The 25,905-nt window shown below is 35.5% G+C and overlaps 1 protein-coding gene across 1 annotated transcript in view; it reads left to right on the top strand.

Moving 5' to 3' along the window:
• ABLIM2 (actin binding LIM protein family member 2) overlaps positions 1-25,905 on the top strand; it is a 225,631-nt gene that overhangs the window by 22,663 nt on the left and 177,063 nt on the right. Inside the window, exon 2 of the mRNA XM_031942738.1 lies at positions 11,444-11,587. Coding sequence (XP_031798598.1) covers positions 11,444-11,587 — 144 coding nt within the window. The remainder of the gene's footprint in view (positions 1-11,443; positions 11,588-25,905) is intronic.

Here is a 25,905-nt window from a genome sequence, read left to right as displayed (position 1 = left end):
AATCATCCTAGGATCTCTGCCAGGAAAATACCAAATGGGGTCATGAAGAGTTGGACACAACTGAAAAATGACTCAACAACAACTGTTCATTTATAGAGGTAGATTGACCTAGTAAAAAGAAGATTGACTTAAAAATCAGGAAACTTTGTTTCAAATCCTGGCTCTGTCACTTACTGTGTGACTCTTGGCAAATTAATTGATATATCTGAACCTCAATTTCTTTGTGTGAAAAATGGGGGATGATAATGGTACTATCTAGCCTACAGGAACATTGTGAGAGAAATAGTTTGTAAACCTTAAAATCCTATAGAAATCCTATTATTCTTATTATTTTCACTGTTCTAATGTCAAAAGGACCTAACCCCTCAATCCTAGGAAATAGTGATATGAAATTGAATGTAATTGTGGAGAGTGTAATGGAAGACAAGAGAACCGTTATAGTTTTCTTATGTAAGTGAAGTGGTAATAATAATAGCTTTACCTACTTAACTCATGATTATGAGAAAAGAATTTTGTTTAGTCCTATAGAAATGATAGTTGTAGTATTTATGTTATTTATTATGTTAAATGTAATGATATAAATTGTTAATAATAAAACAAAATTGAGAATTACAATTACATATATGCCTATGATGTGTATGTATATATATTGGGTATGTGTGTCTACATATACATATATACATATAAATGTTTTGGGAAAGACTGAATTAGTTTTATAAAGAAAATTTCAAGGAAAGAATCACACTGAAATAAAACTTAAAAAAGAGTACAATTAAATCATATATGGAATTTGCCATAGATTATTGAAAAAAATTCTTTAATTCTTAAGATATGAATATATAGTAATATAAAATCCCTAAAAACATATAGAACTTCTCTTGCATGTCTTTGCTTGCTATTTCACAAGCACAATTGAAAACCATCTTCATTAGTATATGGTGTCATTTTGTCCCAAAATTTTATTCTTCCAACCTGTTCTTCACTTACTTACTAGACTTAGCTCTTAGTGACTTCCCCTCCCCCTCCCTCCATTCCTCCTAATCAAATAAACCTTCCCATGATGAAGATTTGGTATAACTAAAGAGACTCAAAAGCATGCCTTCTCAGCTCTAAGAGCAGGGCCAAAGAAGAGTCCTCCAGAAGTTTTGAATACTGATAATACCATAGAAATAAACATTCAGCTTCTTCAAGACTCCTTTGAAGGGGGCAGCACTCCTTTGAATGCAAAAATTCTAGTTTCACTGGGAAAAGAAATCAGTCTCATTATATTACTCATTATAGTTCTGATCTACTTTTTGAAAAATGATGATAAACTGATTAGATCACTGCCACCTGGGGGGAAAAACTAGATGGGTTTTCATTCTCCAAAATAAGATCCCAAAAAAAGTCAGGAAATAACTGTTCAGGAAGTACAATTTCAGTAGATACTTAGTGAAATAGTGGAACAAAGCGTCTGGAAAAAATTTCAAGGATAGCGGAATAAGTGAGTAATCAGCTGTATGTAGTTATGGGTACTGCATCATAATAAACATAGGATTTACATCAGGGAAGGAGCCTTAGAACATAAGAGATTTGAGTTGGGATGATACATAGGATCTAAGGCTAGAATAAAATAATCAAGTGTTAAAATCAACTTAGGGCCTGAAAGAGCTCTACTTTAGAACTCGTTTAGCAATTGTTAACCATGTTTTGGTTAGGGATTCCCCCATCAGTTCTTTCTAATTTATCCAAGTGCTGTTTCCTACCAATATCCATCTAAGTATCTACTGAAATGTTCCATTGTTCTTTAAAATAGTACTTCATCTTTTATCTGGATTTAATATCATTGTCTCACTGACTTCTCTCTCTGTCTCTGTCTCTGTCTCTCTCTCTCTCTCTCTCTTGATTAAAGTTGTTTATTTTCAAAACATATGCATAGATATTTTTCAGCATTCACTTTTGCAAAACCTTGTGTTCCAAATTTTTCCCTTTCCTTCCCCCAGTCCCCTCCCCTAGACAGCAAGTACCTTAAACGTGCAATTCTTCTATACATATATCCACAACTATCATGCTAAACAAGAAAAATCCGATCAAAAGAAAAAAATAAGAAAGAAAACAAAATGCAAGCAGACAACAACATAAAAAGTGAAAATACTGTGTTGTGATCCACACTCAGTCCCCACAGTTCTCTCTCCTGGATGCAGATAGTTTTATGCATCACAAGTTTATTGAAATTGGCCTGAAACACCTTGCTGTTGATAAGAACCAAGTTCATCAGAATTCATCATCGTATAATTTTGTTGTTGCCGTGTGCAATGATCTGGTTCTGCTCATTTCATTTAACATCAGTTCATGTAAGTCTCTCCAGGCCTCTCTAAAATCATCTTGCTGATCATTTCTTGCAGAACAATAATATTCCATAATATTCATATACCATCACTTGTTCAGCCATTCTCCAACTGATGGGCATCCACTCAGTTTCTAGTTTCTTGCCACTACAAAAAGGGGTGCCATAAAGATTTGTGCACATGTGGCTCCCTTTCCTCTTTTATGATCTCTTTGGGATATAAGCCCAATAGAAACACTGATGGGTCAAAGGGTATGCACAGTTAGAAAACCCTCTGGGCATAATTCCAAATTGATCTCCAGAATTGTTAGATCAGTTCACAACTCCACCAACAATGTATTAGTGTCCCACTAACATTCCTCTAACTCCTCTAACTAAACTAACTAACTAACTCCTCTAACATTCACCATTATCTTTTCCTGTCATCTTAGCCAATCTGAGAGGTATATAGTGGGTACTACTGCCTTCTCGACTGAAGCCTATATGTGCTACAAAAATCCAGGATTTCGTTTTATTTTGTATAGTCTTTAGAATTTACTACCCTTTGGCCTTTTATCTTTATGTCTCCAGTGCCTAACACAAAGCAAATTCTTAATCAATGTTTGTCAATTTAATTGCCAACAGCTGTATTCCTACAGCTATATTCTATGTATGTGTGGAAGTAGGAGAAGTAAAGAATATTGGGATACTGGAATTTTTGGTGTTACTTTGCCAGACAGTCTAAATGAAGTTACTGTTCTAAATTTTTTGTTCCACATGGCGATGATAGTAAGCAACATCGTAGACTATAGGAATTGAAGTCTCTCATGCAGAAGGACTTAGTTATGATCCCATTGGTCTTTTCTATGGTCAGTCTTCATCTGGTGCATTGTTTCTAATTCTGACTGTCACATGCTAGGAGGGTCATTGATAAACTAAAGTGTGCCCAGAAAAAGGAAACCAATGAGTTAGGTGGACAATGGCAAAGTCTGTTATGTGAGGAACAGTAGAAGAAACTATTTGTACTAGAGAGAGCTTAAATATAATGTAAAGAGCAGGGTACTTGGAAACAGATTCATATTTCCTCACTGACATACATTAGGTTTGTTTTTATGGGTAGGTTTGTTTAACTTTCCTTAACCTCAGTTGCTTCATCCATCAGATGGGAACAATAATATTGATACTCTCACACAAGGTTGTCATGAGTATAAATCCCTTTGTGAACTTCAAAGTGCTACAGAAATTCGAGTTGTTAAGCTGATGTGGATGACATTACACTATTTATAAAGCTCTTTCTATTATTGTCCCAACCCACTCATGTAAGGCAGAAACAATATGTGATAGACCAGGCAAATTGCTGTCTGGAATGGGAGGCTCATTGAAAGTGGGCAGTCTCCACTTGGAGAAGGCAGAGGTCCAAGTTGAAATGATACCAAAGTATAAAATAGTCAACAAACATGTAGTCCTTGGAGTCTTTCCCAACAAACTTTGGTCCTTGGAGTCTTTCCCTTATGGAGTCATCCTGAAGGTTCCCTTAGGTATAGGTATATTTCAGCTGGACTCTAAATATTTGTATCTTCCTGGAGTGTAGAGATGATTCATTTCTCTTCAAAAATCATGTCCATGATGTCCAAGTCATTACCATCTTTGGGTGATCAGCTTTCTACATTTATTTGCAAATGTAGTCATTACCTACCTACTCTAATGGCCTCTGTTACCACATCCAGGTTGCCTGCTCTTTGGACCTGCTGCTGAGGACCTTTGGTGGTTCTGATGGCTCCCCTGAGTGCACGTGATCTGCACTTGGGCAATTCCATTTTTAGACATTCATTCACATAAGAATGAGAAATAACAAACACAAAAGAAACATCCCTGAACCCAGGATATTTGGATTGGGGCGGGGGGATGCAACTGACTACTACTCCCCTATGTGGCATCTCTGCAGTTCTTGTCTCACTCACCAGCAAGAGAAAAAAAGCTGAGAGAAGAATATTCCTTTTATAAAAGAACTCAATCCTGATTCAGAATCTTCCTTGGATTATCTTTTGGCTTTTCAGCCAGTTAGAACACTTCCTCATTACACAGTGTACTAGACTTTGAGTTATGTATAGCTAGATTTGGGCCTCCCCCAAACTTTTCTACATAGTTTATTGGATTATAATCAGGCAAGGTAATTTATATGTGTTCTGTAAGGATTGAATTCCTGATGGCCAGTCCAAATTCTTCCTGCTCCCAAACAAATTAACTGGAAACAAAGTCAATGGCTATTGATTTTAGAATGACTAAAGACATTGTGATCTGTCATATAAATGCTTATGCAAAGAAAGAGTTCTTTTGGATTCTGTGATTTTGAGCCTTGATACCAAAATTTAACAAAATAGAAGTGGGCCATGACTAGTTATCAAATAAATTCAAGCTAGACAGAGTGGGATTTTTCTGGCATTAAAAATACTTATCTTAAAATTATTATTTAAAAGTATCACTAATGTCTCTCTGAGCACTGCTATACAGGAAGCTGCCCCTAGTCCTAGCTCTCTGCCCATCACTTTGCTTTTTTCTTTTCTCCAAAATCAGATTTTATAAACCCAAATCTCATGTCAGTGATATCAAGATTGAGTTGATAGCATATTCTTGATGATATTGCCTTTATGTAACCAAGTAACCAAGAAGAAAATAAAGCCACAGAACACAGAAATCAGGATATAAATTACTGCTACTTTTAAATAAAATGTAAAGAACTTATAAAAACAGAAGCAAAAATCAAAGATATTGAGTCATCAAGAATAATCATAGAGTAAGATATAACAAAGGAGAAACACTATTTAAATACTTTTAATTTTGAAATGAATTTCTGGGAGAATTTCTATGGATTTCTGTTAGATTCCTTTATCAATGAATATTGTCATTGACACGACTGGTTGATAGTAGTTTAGTTTTCAAAAGCAGTGACCTTTTTTATTTGAAATATGCCCTTGCTGACTCAGTTCAGTCTCGTCAGCAAAAAGATTCCCTCTTTTTGTTTGATTGTAATAGTGATTGTCACTTCCTAGCCTGTCATAGAATTATGGAACATCATAGCCAAACATGACTTTAGGGATTTTCTAGTTCAATGCCTTCATCTATCACAAGAGAAAACCAAGACTGAGAAAAACAAAATGGCATAAAATAACAGGACAGAGTTGCAAGAGATTCTGGAATATAGAATTGTCAAAAATGAAAAAGACTTTAAAGCTCAAAATGTTAGAACTAGGGGAGGATCTTGAAAATTATCCAGGGCTTCTTAAACTTTTTTCCATTCCCAATCCCTTTTGTCCTGAGAAATTTTTATGTAATCCCAGATATATAGATACATAAAAATATATATAAATTTACTGATAATAAATCATAATTTTGTGACACCCCCCACCACCACCACATTCATCTATGAGACTTTATACGGGGTCATGGACCACAATTTAAGAAGCTGAAATCTAGACCATACCACTTGTTTTACATTTGCAGAAATGGGTGCCCAAAAAGTAAAAAGCCTTATGGGATCCTCCATTTTTCATAAAATAGAAGTGCATTCTAAGAATCCAAGTTTTTAGAGTGTTCTTGCCCATTCTATACCTTAATATGTATTCATCAATTAATATAATGATAAAAACAAAATGGTAGGATTTAATATACTTGAGTTTCTTGAAGAGAAGGAGAACATGATGGCTACCAACTGGGCACTTGTGTATTAGATTGAATTAGTGCAAATGGTTTGACATATATAATCACACATCTGAGATCACAAAGATTTAGAGCTGAATGGGGAAAACTGAAATAACCTCAAAGGCAGAAGTGACTTTTGCTGATTGATAGCTCAAACACCCAGAAAATAAGCAACAGAGATAAAATTCAAACCCAAAACTCCTGACTATAAATTCAATATTCTTTCAACTACCTACATCACAGAGTTATTATGATGGGTAGAGAAGAAGCACCTATGAAGCTTAAAGCATTATTTGTAATATACAGTGTTAAAAATTAAAGGGTCAGACTAGATGGTCCCTCATGTACCTTTCAACTCTAGAGCTTAGATTTCAGGATTACTCTAGGAGGACTAGGATATAAAATTGATGATATGCCCATGGTCTCATGGTAATAACTTTCCTCCTTCTTATCACCAATCATGTATCATACACAGACCTGATGTTATTAGCGTTATGTGCATTTATATAGTGCTTTACCATTAATAATTTTATATACATTATTTCACACAGTCAACACAATCCCCTGGGGAAAGCATAGTGGGAAGAACCTCGGACTAGGACCCTGAATCCGTCAGTTTGATTGTAGGTATTACCACTTACTAGGGATATGACTCTAGAGCTTCATCTGTTAAATTTCATCTTCGGTTCCAGAATCTGGAATTTTCTTAGGGTGGGTATTCCATGGATACGGTCACCATTCCTCTCTGACTTAGGAGATGGTATCATCAGCTTGTGGCTGATTTCAAGAAGGCAGTGCAGCAATTTAGTTTCCTGAATGAGGCGGCACCTGAACTAGTTATTAATTCCCCTCCTTCTTAACTGAACTTGCTTTAATTAATTCTTGCATTATTTTCCCATCGCAAATTTCAAACTTTATCCGCGGGCACTTTTTCCTTCTTTGCTGCTGGCCCCATGTGTCAACACTGTTCTAGTTATAGATAGCTCTGTCTGGGGAAATGGGGGCGCTAAACAGGGCACGGAGGAGAGGTCATTTTGGGTGGGGTGTGCCGGCACAAGAAGAGAAACTTTGCCTTGTAACTCGTTTTGCCCAAGGCACATTTTGTTATTTCGCATTCACTTTTTAAACAAAGAAATACATTTTCCCCAGTTGCTTCTACCACTCACTCTGGCTGAGCGGCTTTGGAAGCCAAAGACTTTTCTGCATCAGTGTTGAACCCCCCATTTCAACCTTTTTCCATCTGTTCAATCACTGTTTAAACCATGGACTAGCGGAGCCAGTATATCTTGATGCTTAGCTGTCGTGCAACAAATCAGGGCAGTGTTTATCCTGCAAATCACGGCAGTGTTTATCCTCCCCTTCCTCCTTCGCCAGTATGGTGAGGCTGCAATGCCCCTTTGAGTACTCAAGCATCCCTTTCAACTAGACTCATTTGCAGAAAGCCGATTTCTCCTCTGGCGGGCTTTCAGATGGCAAAGCTGACAAGTGAATTCTACTTCCTGCTCAGATAAACAGGAACATGGCCTGTTTCCAGTCTTCATGGAAATTAGTTGCTCATGTCCACACACACCCCATTTAGAATAGGTCGTACTCATCATCGAACAGAATATGATCCATCCGGGATTTAAAATATGTGACTCTGCTCTTTTCAAATGCCTTAGCTTTCCTACAGGTCAGCAGCCCAGGAAATGACCACGTGTGAGTAGCATGTTAGAATTTAGTTTCCTAAAGGGACCTGTATGTGCACGAATGTTTGTGGCAGCCCTTTTTGTAGTGGCTAGAAACTGGAAACTGAATGGATGTCCATCAGTTGGAGAATGGCTGAATAAATTGTGGTATATGAATATTATGGAATATTACTGTTCTGTAAGAAATGACCAACAGGATGATTTCAGAAAGGCCTGGAGAGACTTACACGAACTGATGCTGAGTGAAATGAGCAGGGCCAGGAGATCATTATATACTTCAACAACAATACTATATGATGACCAGTTCTGATGGACCTGGCCATCCTCAGCAACGAGATCAACCAAATCATTTCCAATGGAGCAGTAATGAACTGAACCAACTATGCCCAGAGAAAGAACTTTGGGAGATAACTAAAAACCATTACATTGAATTCCCAATCCCTATATTTATGCCCACATGCATTTTTGATTTCCTTCACAAGCTAATTGTACAATATTTCAGAGTCTGATTCTTTTTCTACAGCAAAATAATGTTTTGGTCATGTATAGTTATTGTGTATCTAATTTATATTTTAATGTATTTAACATCTACTGGTCATCCTGCCATCTAGGGGAGGGGGTGGGGGGTAAGAGGTGAAAAATTGGAACAAGAGGTTTGGCAATTGTTAACGCTGTAAAGTTATCCATGCATATAACCTGTAAATAAAAGGCTATTAAATTAAAAAAAAAAAAAAGAATTTAGTTTCCTGAGGGATGATGGTCACATACACACAGCTAAGTACTCAGAGTGATCATAGGGAGGAAGGCAGTGGAATAAACGAGGTGTCTCTCTAACTCCTCATTTCCTTTTCTCAAAAATTGGGTAGTTGGCTTAAATAATATTTAAGGTCCCTTCCAGCTTTCACATTATGCATATTTAAAAATCCTCTCATTCAAACACCTTACATTTTAAAATCCATTCAAATTCTATAGTTTGGCCTCAAAGCTCATCGTCATTGATGACTCTTTTTTTTTTTAAATAAAGCTTTTTATTTTCCAAAACATATGCATGGAGGCAGCTGGGTGGCACAGTGGATAGAGCACCAGCCCTGAAGTCAGGAAGACCTGAGTTCAAATCTGGTCTCAGACACTTAACCCATCCTAGCTGTGTGACCTTGGGCAAGTCACTTAATCCCAAATACCTCAGCAAAAAGAAAAAAAAAAAAAACAACAACATATGAATGGATAATTATTCAATATTAACCCTTGGAAAACCTTGTGTTCCAATTTTCCCCTCTTCCCCCACCCCTTCCTCTAGATGGCAAGTAGTCCAATATATGTCAAACATGATAAAAATATAACTACATAGTCATTTAAGAAATTTTCTTTGAACTTTAGTTGGTTGAAGGCAATTCTTTAAATATATTAATTATGTTTTGAAAAAAAAAAAACTTCCATTATTGTATAATATGGTTTTTAGCTATGACTCTTTATCTCATAAGGTCCTTCACAACTATGACATTAAGGTCCCTTCAAATTTTAGCCTTACACACAATATCTTAAAGTCTTTTCTAGATCCCTGATCCTAAATTAAACAGGAATGTCAATAATGTAGCCATGTAAATTCTTGCAATTTCTATTCTAAGTCACAAGATGGCAGTAAGATTTTAACTCACTTATGTATTAAGTAATATGTAAATTAATTTGTAACTGATTGAAAAGAGGAACTTAAAAGTGTTTTTCCCCCTAAAGAAATAATATGTATACGGATGAAGTCATGAGGCATATTTAAAAATTACAATAACATTAAAGTTGACCAAATAGATATTTGTTTGAAATTTCATTCACAAGTAATTTCTAGCTGAATTTCAATATTTAGAAGAATTGTCTTAGTTATATGTTGGCACTCATAGAGGGAGGAAAATGTATATCTCTTTAAATAATTCCTGAGAGTTGAGCAGAGACCATCTTTGAAATCTATATACTCAACACAAAATCCATGATTTGACTCAAAACATGAATATATAAACAAATCACACTCGACATCTGCCATGATTGGAACCATTCCATGGACCTGTTCCTATTCAGTGTTGTGCCATGAGTCAAGCTCATGTTTGCTCTAGGGACCAAGGCTCCTTTTCATCATTTGAAAATGTAAGTTTTACATTCAAGCTTTGTAAATTCTCAGTTGTCTTCTTATTTTTTCTACCATTCTTCAAGGAATCCATGATGTCATCAGTGTGGATAATAATGCAAACTGCATTCTATCCCCTTAGTCTTGTCTGTATTTACCAATAATCCTTCCAGAGGGATCCACCCAATATTCTCTGAGCTCTCTTACCACTCTAATAGCATAAGGACTAGCGGAATTGTGAGGTATATTTGTTGGATGGAACATATTGACCCCTTCTCTTCCTTTCATGCCCTTATCCTTTTAGGATATTTCTTTTGGGAAGTTCTTGGTTAGAAATGAATTGCATCTCACTCATGTCCAGCACATATCTTTCCATTTCCATTGGGTTATTTATTCTTTGGTGAACATGGCATCTGTAAGTTATATCATCTAGCATCATTGGAGGCAGTTTCCCAGGGTTCACCTACCAAGTTCTCTTCCTCTTATTCTCAGTGTATTGTTCAAGATATATCAGCTCTGTGGGTTATTTACTCACATACATTGGTCAATTGTCTTTAATCTCACAGATTATATAATTAGCGTATGGATATCATGGTTTCAGCAACTATCCCTAAAAGGAAAAACTTTGCTAAGAAACCCTAGCTAATGATATTTGATACAGATATTTAAACATTCTTTCTATAGATATTGTAAATAAGGGAGATAAATCTAGTTTTTATAGTATATGAAAATTTTGGAAAGCGCTTCATCACAATAACTCTATTATATAGGTCATGTAAGTATTATTTAACTCACTTTTTAGATAAGAGTGATAATAATAACTAGCATGCATTGCTTGGAAATTTTCAAAGCACTTTACATAAGTTATCTCATTTTAGGACCTCACAATAACCCTATGAGGGAAGTTCTATTATTATCTCCATTTTATAGATAAGGAGACTGAATCAGACAGAAGTTAAATGACTTTCTCAGGGTTACATGCCTAGTAAATGTCTGAGATAGGATTTGAATTCATGTCTTCCTGACTCCCAAGTCCAGTGCTCTATCCAATGAGCCACCAACCAGTCTAATTCTAAATGAGGAAATTAAGGCACAGAGAAATTAATGGTTTTTCTAAGATTATACCATTAGGAACTATAGAACAAGGTCTTAAATTCAAGATGCCTTCCGATTTTCTTAGAATATAGTATCCTTTCTATTATAATAGACTGTATTCAAAAACATATGTTGTACATTGTATATTCATTTTTACTGTTGTATTTCCCTATATTCTTATAGGGATATAAGCCACGAGCCTTTCTAAATATAGCTAACCAGATTCTTATATGACAGATATATAATGTGAACCTGGTCTGATTCAAAGTTCTTTCTCAGTAGGAGTTTCAAAACTTAAGTTTTGCTAGCATAGCATTCAAAAACCTGAGATCACCTTTGTACTTCAATGATCCATCAGAATAGTATTTCAGTAGAGTATTATTAATAATAATAATAGTAATGGCAACTTTTCAAAATAAAAATATCTTCTTTACTCCATTGTGTTTCTGTTATTTGTTGAAGAGCTGTTCCTTGTGTGGTGAACATTGTCTCCCTTTGTAAGTAAAATTATCATCCTTAAAAACCTGTTTTTTCTTTTAACAGTATCTCAACAGCAGGCTGTCCACAGCCACCTGGAGAAGCCATCAAGTACTGCGATTCTGTGTAACACCTGTGGGAATGTGTGCAAAGGAGAAGTTTTGCGAGTCCAGAACAAATATTTTCATATAAAGTGCTTTGTTTGTAAAGGTAAGATTTCAATCATTCAACATTCATTAAGCACCTACTATGTGCTAGGTATCATATCAAGCATTTTTCCTGTCTCCTTTATTCTCTATTCCAATTCTATTTCCAAAGAAACAAATCTCTAGTCATAGATTTTTGGAAACCAGTTTTGTGAAAGGAACTTTTTTCCCTTCTCGTTTTATCGGTGAGGAAATAGAAACTCTGAGATGAGAAGTAACTCATTCAGGGTGACCCACCAGGACCCATTAGCATGAGTCTTGGACAAGGTCTCCTGATTCCTAGTTTCCTCCCCTAATAGTGAGTGACTCAATGTCCCTAGGTACAACAATTATATCCTGAGAATTGCCATATGTTACATTGCTTTTTGGTTATAGAGGTGATTGCTTTTGAGGTACAAGTTGGGAAAGGTAATCTTTTGTACCCATTAAACACTGAGAGAGAACTGTGCTAGACAGCAGAATTGGGAGGCCAAAAAAAAAAAAATGGGCAAGTTAGAACAATGGGCAAAATCTAAAAAAGAAACTTAATAGGGATAAACTTGAAGCCTTATATCTGGATTTTTAAAAACTCAATTTTGTAAGTTTAGCATAGATAAAATATAGTGGGAAAATGATTCACATAACAATGTGCACATGGACTACAAGATATGTCTAAGTCAATAGTGTGATGTGTGAACCAGAAACCTAAACAATCATAGGATGCATTAAAAGAGAGACATGTAGTCCAGAGAACCAGCAAAGTCATGTCATTAGATTCTCATGAATGATGACAAACTAGAACATATCCAGAAAAGGGATGCAGGATGGGGAAAAACTAGAAATGCCATAGGACAACCAGTTAAATGACCTAAAGATGTTTAGAAAAAAGCAGATTTAGTGGCAACAAAGTAATTATATTGTCAAATATTTGAAGATCTCTCCTAGAGAGATCGCTCTATAGTATCATTGTCTCTCCTAGAGAGATCTCTCTATAGTATCATTGTCTTGGCCCTAGATAACATTGGCCCTAAAGTAATAGAAACTACTGAGAAAGGTACTGTTCCTCACATTTAGAGCTGCCCCAAAGTAGAATGGATTATTTAAGGTTATAATGAATTCTCTTTAACTAGAGATCTTCCAATGGAGACAAGATAGACCATAGAAATCACGGAAATAAGAAGTAATTTAAAAAATATACCCAAGATTATATAGGGAACTAAATGAACTAAGAGGGAAATCCAGATTTTCCGATCCCAAATCCAATAAACCATTTCTATTATCCCATGCTTTCTATTGTTATAGAAATTAATAGCATTTGAGATACAACTTGGACTGGGATCACCTTTTTGTTACCTTGAAAATCTGAAATTCTGTTACTCAGAAAGCCAAAATCTTCCTATAATCTTCATTCATTTTTTGAAGTTCCATCGTTGAATTATGAGAAAAAAAATTCAATTGGCCTTCATATTTTACTTGTGCAATGTCAGTTTCTATTAATGTAATAATAATTTTTAATAAAATTAAAACCACTTGAGAGAGGAAACAGATGAAGCGAAAGCACCATGGGTGGAGCCATGAACTGGTACAGCCATTCTGGAAGGCGATTTGAAATGGTAATCCTGACAGTTACTACACTGTGTGTACCATTTGACCTAGCAATACCCATCACTAAGCCTATGCCCAAGAGAAATCAAAAATGGAAATACTCCAAATGTACAAATATATTTATGACATTATTTATGCAGTAGTAAAGAACTAGAATCAAAAGCGGTGTTAATTGGTAAAGGATTGGTTGAATATGGTACAATGACATTATGCTATAAAAAATAATGGGACAGTTTCAGAGAAATCTGGGAAGACTTGTCTGATGAAAAGTGAACAGTACAAACTGGAGAAAAATTTACAACAATCCTATGAAAAAGGTACAACCTTAACCGACTTAACTCTGGTTGATACAATAACCAATGACACTTTCTGACAGAGAAGGAACGGACTAAATAGAAGTGGAAGAAGGCACACATTTTTGGATGTGGCCAGTGTTGCGATTTGTTTTGCTTGACTGGGCATGATCATTACAAATATATTCTTTCTATTTTTTGCTAGTGAGGAAAGAGATAGGAAGCAGAAAAAATTAATGTTTGGCAATTGAAAAAAAGTAAAATTTAATTTAAAAAATATTTCAGTGGTGAAGAGAGTAAGGGCAAAATCAAATGGGCAAATCTGCTCTTTGGGTTTCTGTTTCCTTATTTATAAATTTTTAAAAGGATGGGGGATGGGAAGAATATTGCAGTAGAGAGTTTTAAGGCTCCTTCTAGTTATTAATGAATTATTATTTCTCTAATTTAATGTAATAAAAATATATCATAGAACTTAGAGTAAACTTAGCATTCTGCTTCTCCATGCCCCTTATTTGACAGAGGATGAAACAGAAATCCAGAAAGGGCAGGGTTAATACTTTAAGTTAAAAATAAAACCAGAATGAATACCTCTTGTACAGTTTACCAAGTGAACAAATAGTCATTCAATGTATCTCCTGAAAAAGAGAAGTCTATATTTTACACATTATCAAAGATGGACTTGTACTCTTTTTCTATCGATAGAATTGTGGAAAGACCTAGAAAAAGCACATGTCATAAATAAGCAAACTAGCCCTGAGCATTGTGAAAGGTTAGTAGATAAGTCAGTCTACTAGAGAACTATTTAATAGACCAAGGATGCCTTGCAATTTTACCCTAATAAAATAATCTTGCTCCTGGTTCATTTAGGGGAAAAAAAGCATGCTTTATAGTTATTGTATTGTGCATGATGAATGTAACTCCCACGAATGCTGAGTTGTGCCTACCCACAGGTCAAGCCCAGTCTCTCACATGTATCCTGTGTTTTTCTCATTGGGATCATTTTTCTGGGGGCAGAAAACAGCTTCCTTTCCATAGTCTCTAGGGTTCCTCCTAGCTCTTAACATTTTATGCAAGAGAGCAAGGATATTCTTGTAGGACATGGCATAATATCCTGTCCTCTATAACAAGAAAGATTGCCTATTCCATTTATGAACAGCTCAAATTGTTAAAGAGGTGCCAAACCAAATTGGCCTTTTTGTAACATTACCAATTGTTTCTGGTTCTTCCAGGTCCCACTGGGACCAAAAGGAATAATTCTAATCCCTTCTTCATGTGGCAAATCCTCAGTTTTTAACACAGCTTTCGTGCCTCCCTCTTCAACTGCTTTGTCTCTTTTTTTTCAAACTAAATAACTTGAAATTCTTTCAATTGATTCACCTATTCCATAGCATCCAGACCTTTTATTTTCCTGGTGATTCTCCTTTGGACATGTTCTGATCAATATTCCTCTAAGGTATGGCAGCAGCAATCAAACAGTCTGGATGCAGTCTAAAGGGGATAGAATTTACAGCAAGATTATTTTCTAATAGTGGTTAGGTCTTACAAGTGGTCTAGAGTCAGAAGCACTTCAATTCAAATCTGCCCTTAAACACTTATAAGCTGTGTGATCTGGCTATGTAGAAGCTTATTCCCTTTCCATAATGTCTTTCTCTCTCTTGATGCAATTTAAGAACCATGCCTTTCTTAATGAAATTTAATATTGTATTCGTTTTTTGGCTTTTTTTGGCTGACAAATTGAGCTTATAATCCACTAAAATCCCAAAGTCTTTTTCAAAATAATTATGTCTAACCCTGTATTCCTCATCTTTAACTTGATTTCTTTTTTCTGAACCTTAGAAGAAAACTTAAAATTTATAGCTATATGTTCAGTCTGATGCTCTAACTTGTCAAGAATCTGTTTGGATTCTCAACTCTTATCATCCATTGTTGAGCTATCTCTTCTAGTTTTGTGTCATCTGTCAATCTGAAGAACAGGAAAATAATTTACAGGATGTCCCTAATGATGAAAAAAATAATATTGAAAGACATCAGAACTCTGATCAATGCAATATCCAATCATAACTTCAGAGATCTGATAGTAAAGCATGCCTCTTAACTCTTAGCAAAGTGATAGTAGATTAGAAAGGTGGAAAGAATTCTAAACTATGTTTACAAGGAAAATATATGTACCTCCTACTTGTGGCAGGGTTAAATGGACTTCTGGGGTTCTGACCACATACATGTAGACTGTAATTTAACTCATTGTTATATAATTAATTTTATCCTCGAGTTATGCAGCAGCCTAGGGCTGAGTTTAGATAATTTATTTCTCATTAATAAACTTGTAAACTCTCTCAATAATTGACTCAAACTCCCACACTATTTAATTAAAGATTTATTATTTAGGGAATTAGAGAAACTTCCTTTCTCATAGGAATTATTCATTTATAATTAAATATTAAATCTACCTGTATATGTAAGTTACTAATAGGTATTAACAATAATAAACATGACAGTCATTTGTAACATTTTTGTCTATAATTAATCTTATCAAACCTCCAATATATTAGTAGATAATTCTTTTATTTTTCTGGAAACACAGCCTTGAATAATTCAGTTCACTCCATATAATGATTAAAGTTTCTTTAAAATCTTAATGTTTATCTTCAAGATTAATCCTTTTTTGTCATATCTTCAGCAATCATAAAAAATTATTTTTCAGCTTCTTTCAGTCACTTCATAGAATTTTCTTTATAAACTTCTTTTTTAGAATTTTCTCATAAAATAACACCTAAGACAGTTCTAAAGAAAAAGTCCATTTGTCATCTTCTTTCCTTGTTTTGCATAATTTCTTCATAGATCCTGATGTATTGCAGATAAAACACACACTTTTCCCTTGACTTTGTGCTTCACATTAAGCCATTTTCTCATGTGCTTCTAAAGTACAGTGTACATCATCTGATTTCTTAAAATCATCAAGTCAGATCTGTTCTTCTTCCAACAATCCACTAAGACAGTAACAGAATCCTTGGTGTCCAAAAAACAGACATTTCAAACAAGTGTGTTGTGTGTGTATGTATCCTTTTATGTGTATAATTTTTTATTACACATAAAAACTCAGGCTCTCTATAATATCTTTAACAATGGGCTCTGTTGATGATGGTGAATGAAAGTGATGTACTACTGTCCACCTGTTTGGGAGCTGTTTGTCGCCCTTGGACTCTTGCTACATGATTAGTGCTTTCACACTATTCATATGTCATTCCCAAAGATGACACACAGCAACTTTTTATCCAGTTATTTATATCCCAACAGATGGACATGTTCTCATATATAAACCACTCCCTGTTACCAAGTTACACAGAGAGCTCATATTTTCTTTTTCTTCCTGGCAAACATGTTGTTCCCCCTCTTCCGCCTCCCCTGTTTTCTCTACAGATTCCAAAATAGTTAACTGGGAAAGCTTCCATTTGTAATCAAATCTAAAACCCTAGGTTTTCTGTGATCACCCCTGAGCTTAACCTGAAAATTTAAAACCGAAAGATTCCTTTTCTACAAAGTGAGCCCAGGATTAGGAACTGAAAAATCTAAGTTTGAGGCCCCATATTTACCCCTTTGCTATTCATCTCTGTGACTGAGCAACATCTCAATTCACTGATCATCATTTTTCTAAAAATAAGAAAATGTTGTTGTCTGACTCTTTGTGACCCCAATTGGGGGCTTCTTGGCAAAGACACTGCCCTTTCTGCTCGTTTTATAGATGAGGAAACTGAGGTAGATGAGGTTAAATGATTTGCCCAGGATCATAGAGTAGTAAATGTCTGAGGGCAGATTTGAACTAAGGATTTTCTGACTCCAGGGCCAAGAATCTCTTCCCTGCTCCATCTAGATGCAAGAGGAGATGATCACAAAGGTTCCTTACAGCTATAAATATTAAGTGCTTATTAATCAATTAACCAATAAGAATTTAAGTAGGTAGTGTGTGTCAAGTGCTATGTTGGGTTAGACTTACAAATTCAAAAATGACAGTCTTGTATTCTACAAGGATAGAAATCATGTGCTCCATATACACATGTTGGTGTATATAAAATAAGTGTGTACAAAGTAAATGCAAGTTAATTTGGAGGAAGACATTAGCACTTGGGGGATCAGAAAAAGACTTACATTTGGTCTGGGAGCTTATTTTTGCTCTGGGTTTTGAGGGAAACAAGGAAAGGGATCTAAAAGACAGGAGATGAGGAAGGGTGCATCTTAGGCTTAAGTATGTGCAAAAGCACAAGAAGCAAAAGATACAATCACCTGTGACAACCTTCAAACAGGCCAGTTTAGCTGATCCAAACTGTATGTGAAAGAGGATAATGTAGCTACAAGTAGGCCTGTGGTAAGATCAAAAGTTTTAAAAATAAGCCTGGTTTAGAGAGACACATGGGCAAAGAGGTTAAAGCTCTATGCAGTAATGGCAATAACAAAACCAGGCTTTCTTTTTCATTGTCTGTTTTGGGCATTTGACACCATACATAAGCCTATTTCTTGGTATAGCCAAGAAAAAGTTCAGGGAGGCTAATCACATTTCCTGCATTTGTTTTCTAGGTCATGCAGAGAAATGTCAAGCTCCAAGTGGGTAAAGTAGAAGGGTTCAACTATAAAACTAAGTGCTTGGAAACTCTTTTTACAACCTAAGCCTATTATTTCAGAATTATATATAAGTAGCATGAATACAAGACTCTTTAACTATTCCCTAACTGTTCATATTTCTAGAGCACCATAGAGTTTGTACCTTAAATCATGTTTCCTTTGCAACAAACATGGAAGGAAGTTCCTTCCATGATAATGATAATGATTATATGATAATGATAATGATATATTATATGATAATGATAATGATAATATTATCATCCTTATCTGACAGATGAGGAATTGAAACTAAGGGAAGCAGTATGTTGGGTCTTGGGACTCCCAAGTCCAGTATTCTTTCTAGAGTAGTATCTTATCTGTTAGATTAGACAGAACCTAAATAATCATCTTGGATAGCTAGGTGATACAATGGATAGAGCTCCAGGTCTGTGATCAAGAAGACTCTTTTTCCTGAGTTCAAATCTGGCCTCAGATACTTAATAACTATATGATCCTGGCCAAGTAATTTAACCATATTTGCCTTAGTTTCCTCATCTACAAAGTGAGCTGGAGAAAAAAAATTGGCAAAGCACTCCCATGTCTTTGCCAAGAAAACCCAATTGTGGGATCATGAAGAATTTTACATGACTGAAAAATGACTGAACAACAAATCACCACCACTAATCCTCTTAGACTCAGAATACTGGAATTTCATGAAGCCTTCAAGATCACATAGGCCAAACTTTTCAACTTTACAGATGGGAACAGAGATCTAGAGAGTCTTTGAGCCAAGCTTTTCAATCTTTGATCTTTCAATTTGGAATTCAGGGCTCTCTATCTACTTCATCATGATGTCTCTTAACCATTTTGATGAAACCAAATTATACACTCTTTTCATACTGGAAAAGAGCTTAGAAATCATGGAGTCTACCTTCCTTATTTTAAATATCAAAACCTGAAGTGAAGTGATAGAAGAGGGATTCTCCAAAGTCACATAGTAAATAGGGAAACAGGATTAGACAGTGTTGTGATTCTTGATTCAGTTACCAGACTGATGTTTTCCCCTCTGTGGGTAAGACAAGCTAGGTAATTTTCATTCAAATATGATTCCAGATCAGGGAAGTTAGGAAATATTTAATCCATAGACCATGGAAAGTGTCCTTTTTCTTTCCCAGAAAGCTAAAATCATGAATCGAGGTTCCAACTTGAGTGGTCACATTGTAAGAAAGATGAGGAAGATGAAAGAAGGGAGAAAGGATTTTTATAAGAGATCATGCTAGTATCTTTAGGGCTTTGTATGAGTGGAGAAGAGATATCTTTGAATGATAAATTAGAATTGATTTTCACAATTACACCTGATATCATAATAGTAAATATTAGCAATTGTGCACATTTCCAAAGTGCTCTCAAGTATACCAAATACTTATGAGATGACTTTGAAGTAGATTTTCTAGATATTGTGACCCAAATTTTATAGATGAGGGAAGGGAAGTTCAGGGTCAAGAAAAGGCAATAACAATTAGAGCATTTCAGATTTGAGGGGATTTCAGTGCTGTGGAACAGCATTCCTACTATCACTATCTATCACCACCATAACTATTACCATCACCTATCACTAGAGAAACAAACAAGATAATCAATTGATGAAACAAGATAAACTAAGGAAAAGATTAGGAGCAGCATGTGCAAGCAAATCAGACCAGTAGCATCCTATCCCCTCAGATGATCATGGTGGTAGGGAGTCTAGAACCCAGAACCAAAAGCCTTTGGAATTGCAATCCTCCCTACCTTCCAACCCTACCAATTCCAATTCCAACAGGGTTCTCAACAATCATCCTCTAGAACAACTGTTGTAAAAAAGAATCCACTGTCATTGTTGCCACCAAAACCAACCACAGACCAATTATCATCTGTTAGCTCAGCCCTGAAGCCACTGTCCAGGAGAGCAACTCTTGTGGAAACATGTCCTGTTGTCTGCCTCTATGGGGACTGCAGACCCCTCAGCCACAGTTACAAAAACCTGATTTTTGTAAATATAAAAACCTGATAATAGGAGGTTCTTGTAACTGATGTGGTCCAAAGTAGAAACATTTATGGCAATTCCAATGATGCATTGCTATTGGCTTTGCCAATGAACTCTAAGGCTTAAGAGACCCTTCTATCTGATTCATTTCCTGCCAAAACAATCTCTCTATGGTGTCTTTCTCTATTAGCACATGAAATCCTTGAGAGCAGGGAATTCCTTCCTTTTCTACTTGTATTGTACATAGCATTTCATCAATACTTTTTTTCATTCATTCATTTCAGATATCCAGTCCAATGCATATTTGACTAAATGGAAATAGGATAGTACCATAGAAGAAACAGGGAGTAGGGATCCTGGACCTGGGATCTACTTATATATTTCTGTTGCTTGTAATCTGTGTGACCTAAATAAATCATTTAACTCTCTGTTTCCTCATCTATAAAATGAAAAAATGGGGATAGACAACTTCTGAACTCTTTCTAGTTATAATCTCTGAAGCTGAGAAACCCCCTTTATAGCAATGAAGGGGAAGCCTTTAACTATAGAACTAATACATTTCCCCTTGGAGAAGTTATGATTGTTTCCTTACATTGTATTTAAATGTATGTTTTCACATTTTCCACGTATTTCCTAATTCTCTTTGGGGTCAAACAGAACAAAGCTTCTATATGACACCCTCTCAGATACTTGAAAACAGCACTTTAGGCTTTTTTCTGCTATGGCCTAAACATCCTAGAGACCTTCTAAGGGTCTTCATGAGGCACAATCTTAAGGATCTTCATTCTGGTTGCCTTCCTAAAGTTCTTCAGCTTGTTATGAACCTTCAGGATCTGGGTTTAAACTCCAAATCTTATGCTGACTACCTACGTGATAGGCAAGCCACTTCCTTTCTTTGGGCTTCATTTTCCTCATCTATAAAATTGCCTCCAAGATCTCTCATAGCCTTAAATCACATAAAATGTGACTTGTCAGTGAGTATCAAAGGCATGCTCTAACTCTGATCTAGTGTTTCCTTTCCCCACTACAGTGTTCATCTTTTTATAATTCCCTGATGATAAATCTGTGGGGAAAAATATTTTGTAGTATCATTTTAAATGCTTTATTCCAACATATCTGAATTTATAGGGAACCCTCTTTAACAAGGTAGAATCAAAGTAAAATCAAATAAATTTTTACTTGTAAATTTAAAGATAATTATGATATTGAAAAATGTCTACCTTGTTAAAGAGGACATTTTTCAATATCATAATTATCTTTAAATTTACAAGTAAAAATTTATTTGATTTTATAGCATACCAAATATAAAAATATATTTACTTAATTTTATATATCATAGCAAATATAAAGATGCACTTATTTGATTTTATATGATTTCAAATGTAAAAATGTATTTGCTTGTTTTTATATCATATCAAATATAAAAATGCATTTGCTTGATTTTATATGATATTAAATATAAAAATGCATTTGCTTAATTTTCTATTAATTGATTTCACTTCCTAGAAAAGGAGCAGAACATACATTCATGTATAATAAAGAAATCTAAATTCCTTAGATGGAGGACTTTATAGTTATAAAATAATCATAGACTAAAAAAGAAAAAAAAACTTACTGAGGAAATGGTAGCTACTCTATATTGACAAGTTAAAAAAGGAATCACTTGTTGCCTGTTGGAGCATAAGAGTAAAAACAGGAAAACTGTAAAATGAAATTGGCTATATCACACATCTTTTTAAAAACATAAATTCAATGGATTCTCCTCTTTCAGAACAGATAAATTAATCATTGGCTTAAATTTACTTCAGTGCACTAAACTGACACATACAAGTTATACACATAGGTCTGGTTTACTATGCTAGTCGATTATTTTTGGAAAACCTGAATGCCTGCCACTTTTTATATTTGTGATCAGATTTCACACCCACACCACATTCCTGCTTCCTTCCTTCTTCCCGAAATCCAAGCCTAATTTGCTTCTCTTGTCCCATAAAAAATATATATATATATATATATTTCCTGGGGTGTGACCTTTCTCTGACAGCTCTAGACTAATGTTCTTCATTCCATTTTTCTTTCATACCAGCAAGTGGGATGATTCAGATCAAGTCCCTTTAAAATTTATTTGGGAGAGGGGAAGGCAAAAAGTAGCCCTAGATCATAGAATATTAGAAATAGAAGGGGCTTTAGCAATTTGAATGTCAGAGCTGAAAGGGTCTACATAATCCGACTTCCTCTTTTTATGGATATAGAAACAGAGGCATGGAAGAAGGGAAGGGAATAAGCATTAATGTAATGCCTATTATATAGTATTTATTACATAGTGCCTATTATGGCTAGGTGTTGTGCTAAGTGCTTTTTACAAATATTATCCCATTTGAGGTGGAGGATGGGAGGACAGGTTAAACGACCTGTTAGTGACTTTGCTCGTCCTTCGATGTTCTATTAATGACCAGGACTCCCTGGTTAAGATTCATCTTACCTTATGTGATTATGTGACTTGTTCAGGGTCATCCAGACAATAAGTATCTGATGCTATATTTGGATTCAGGAAGATCAATCTTTCTGACTCCAGGCCCAGTACTCTCTTCACTGTGGTGTCATCTAACCTTAATAAAAGTTAAATAGCACTTTATAGTTGAATATGAAGGAAATTTCTGTAAGATTATCAGTGGTAAGTTAGGGGCTATCTTAAGGATCTATGGAAATGGGTATTCCATACGCTGCCCAATCAAAAAGGAATTCACATTCTTTCCAATTCTTTGCTGCCACACAAAAAAATGTTGCAATGGCTCTTTTGCCAATCCCTTCATTTTTACAGATGAGGAAACTGAGGTATAGAGATACAACATAACAACTGTGGCCTAGTAGAAAAAGGGTTGGGTTTGGAATTCATATTTGAATCTCAGCTTTGATATTGACAGTCTGTGGGACCTCAAGTGTGTCTCATAGGGCAATGCTGGCTGACACATGGTAAGCATTTAGTAAATGCTACTTGGATTGATATTTTTAAAAAGGACAATAATTACATTGCCCACTTACATGAAATGGTATATGTAAAGCATTTTAAATATTTTAATGTATTTTATAAGCCTAAGCTAGCCTTATTGCTCAGAGTTATTTGAGTAATATATAACAGCAGAGCTTTGATTTGGATCATGCTTTAGGAATGCCAGTGTTTTGTTCTTTATATGGCATCACAGCTGTGGTAGATACCAAGATAAATAAGATAGTCTGTCCTCAAAGACCTTCAAGTTTCTGAAGGGAAATAACTCAGAAAAATAATAATCATAGTACAAAATTGTTTGTGTATTGCTTAATAAATGCCTACTGAACTAATGACTATGTGCCTACAATGGGCCAGGTACTGTGATAAGCTAGATAACAGCCACACACAAAAATGGATATCTGACCTCAAGAGGTTTATATTCTATTGGAAGAAAATATTATATCCTAAATGATATGTAAAATCTGAAAAATAATGGATCCTTAAGTGTTTTATAGGGGATGGCAAATTGGTGGATGATTAGTGCAATAATTTGAGATAACCAAATGCACCACGAGTATGAGGTATAAACCACAAATGCTGAGAAGTTCAGCAGAAAGTAATCATTTACTAGATGTTACAGGCATTCCTATTTGCCTCTAACTCTTCTTTATATTCTTGTGTTGGTAAGAGGAAAGTGGCAGGAATTAGTTCATTCACTTTGATTGATGGTCAAGAGGAAATACTGTAGTAACCCTTAAACCACAGAGCCCTACAGACGAAATTCCCATGATATCTGGATGGAAGAATTGGAATCACCCTAAGCTATAAATAATAAAACACCTGAGAAGCAGAGCAAAAGAAAAGGGGCAGCATATTATGATACACCCTGTCCTAGAGAGAGAGACAGGAACATATTGTGTAACTGTCCCCTTTTGTGCATTTAATTCCCATTACGCAACTGCAGCCTAGAAGTAAGACCCATTTTTTTTTTTTTTTTTTTACAAAATTTGATACTACAAATGAATTCATGTTTTTGTTGAAATAGATGTTCCCTCCTCCCTCCTTCCAGATCTTCATGTTCCCCCACTTCTCATCCAGGGTGATTTTTCACTGGTTTTCCAAAAATACTTCTCACAGGAATGGGGCCAGCGAGTAGCTTCCTGTCTTATCTAATTATTCTTGCATCATGATGTTATAGATGGAGATGCAGTCTTGCCATCTAGAGTTCATGGTTTCAAAGCTGTATTTTGCATTGTGTGTGACCCTGAGCAAGCAACTTACCTTTTATAAGCCTCAGTTTCCTCCTTTGGAAAATTGGGGAATTGGACTAGATATCTTCTAACATCCCTTATCATGATTTTGTAATATATTTTTCACTGGGCAGGTATTTATTGACTGGATGGTAATGGGCGGGTAAGACAGTTAATAGCTCAGTGCCCCAGATGACTTCCTAAGTAACTAGACTACAACTGATCTGTACTGATGGATAGGAGTCCCCTCACCAGGAATTCAACTACAAAGAAATTACAGATATGTACCCCATACCTCCAACAACAAGAACAACAATCCAAGAGGAGGAAGCCTCCTGGAAAAAGAAGCTCAAATCCAGCTCTCCTGGGTCCCCAAAACACTTTATATTATGGACTCCTCTCCCCAAAGTAAACTGCTTGTGAAACATTATAAGGTGAAATGAATTTATGACTACATGAAAAGGGAGTTTATTTCTTAGGACTACATGGAAAAGAGAGCCTATTGAGTATATGATTAACAATGGCCAAAATACTAGCATTTTGTGCACGTATACATAGAATATGTATGTATATTTTCACATCCCTACACATATGTAGAGGCACATGTGGTGCCTACATATACATACATAGCTCCATATCTACATATATGTGTTTTGCCAAAACAGATTCAAGACCCAATAGGAATTTGATGTGGAGATTTAGTATTATTGAAATGTGGGCGCAGTTGTAAGGGGGAAGAAGGGTCCCAGATCTGAGCAGGTCTTAATGGTGGGAGTGTCCAGCTTATAAGGAACAAAAACCACAAAGGGGAGTGTCCTTATGGCCACAAGCAATAGTTGTACAGAAGTAAAAAGCCAGCCATTAGTTCCTTATCTGGGAATTACCAGAATGCCCTTTAGCTTTGTGCTGCCCAAAATGTTAGGGAAATAACAAAGGAGGGGGCTGATTGAAAAACCTGTAGGCAGAGTTTGCTGCCAAAGGGGGATGGGGGGGATGCTGAGTTTGTGCTTGTCCATTGTGAATGAGGGCTAATGAGAGGGTAGAGTCCTATCAGGGTTTTTGCACAGGGCCAAGTGGATATCTCATGTTGTCCTTGAGGACAAATGAGTCAAGTCATGTGGACTATGGTAAAACAGCAGTTTTTCTTTCCGGCCCTAGGGGTTTCCCTGTACTTTAAGTTATCTGAGCTTTTAGGGTTAGGCAAGGATTTAAATGTTGGGTTGGCACTTCATAGGAACATATGCATTTATATAATCACATGTATATAAGTATATGTGCCTCATATAACTTTGCATTATCTAACTTATACATATATACATGTGTTTGCACACATGTATATATTTACATTTTCATTGTGTTTGTATATGTCTATGTATCTACATATACATGGGTAGGTTGGTATATACACCCCTTTCATTTCACATATACACATGTGCATGTATACACATATGTGTTTACAGTGCCTGTGTGCGTGTATGATATTGTAAGATATGTATCTATATATAAATGTTTGTATGTATGTATAAATAAGAAATGGCATCTTCCTGTGTATATGTGCACACATATTTATATACATATTCTGTAAATGCA

The sequence above is a fragment of the Sarcophilus harrisii genome, chromosome 6 (assembly GCF_902635505.1).
Source record: "Sarcophilus harrisii chromosome 6, mSarHar1.11, whole genome shotgun sequence".
In the NCBI taxonomy this organism is placed as follows: domain Eukaryota; kingdom Metazoa; phylum Chordata; class Mammalia; order Dasyuromorphia; family Dasyuridae; genus Sarcophilus; species Sarcophilus harrisii.
Note: the sequence above shows the minus strand (reverse complement) of the source record. Positions and strands in the feature narration are given on the sequence as shown.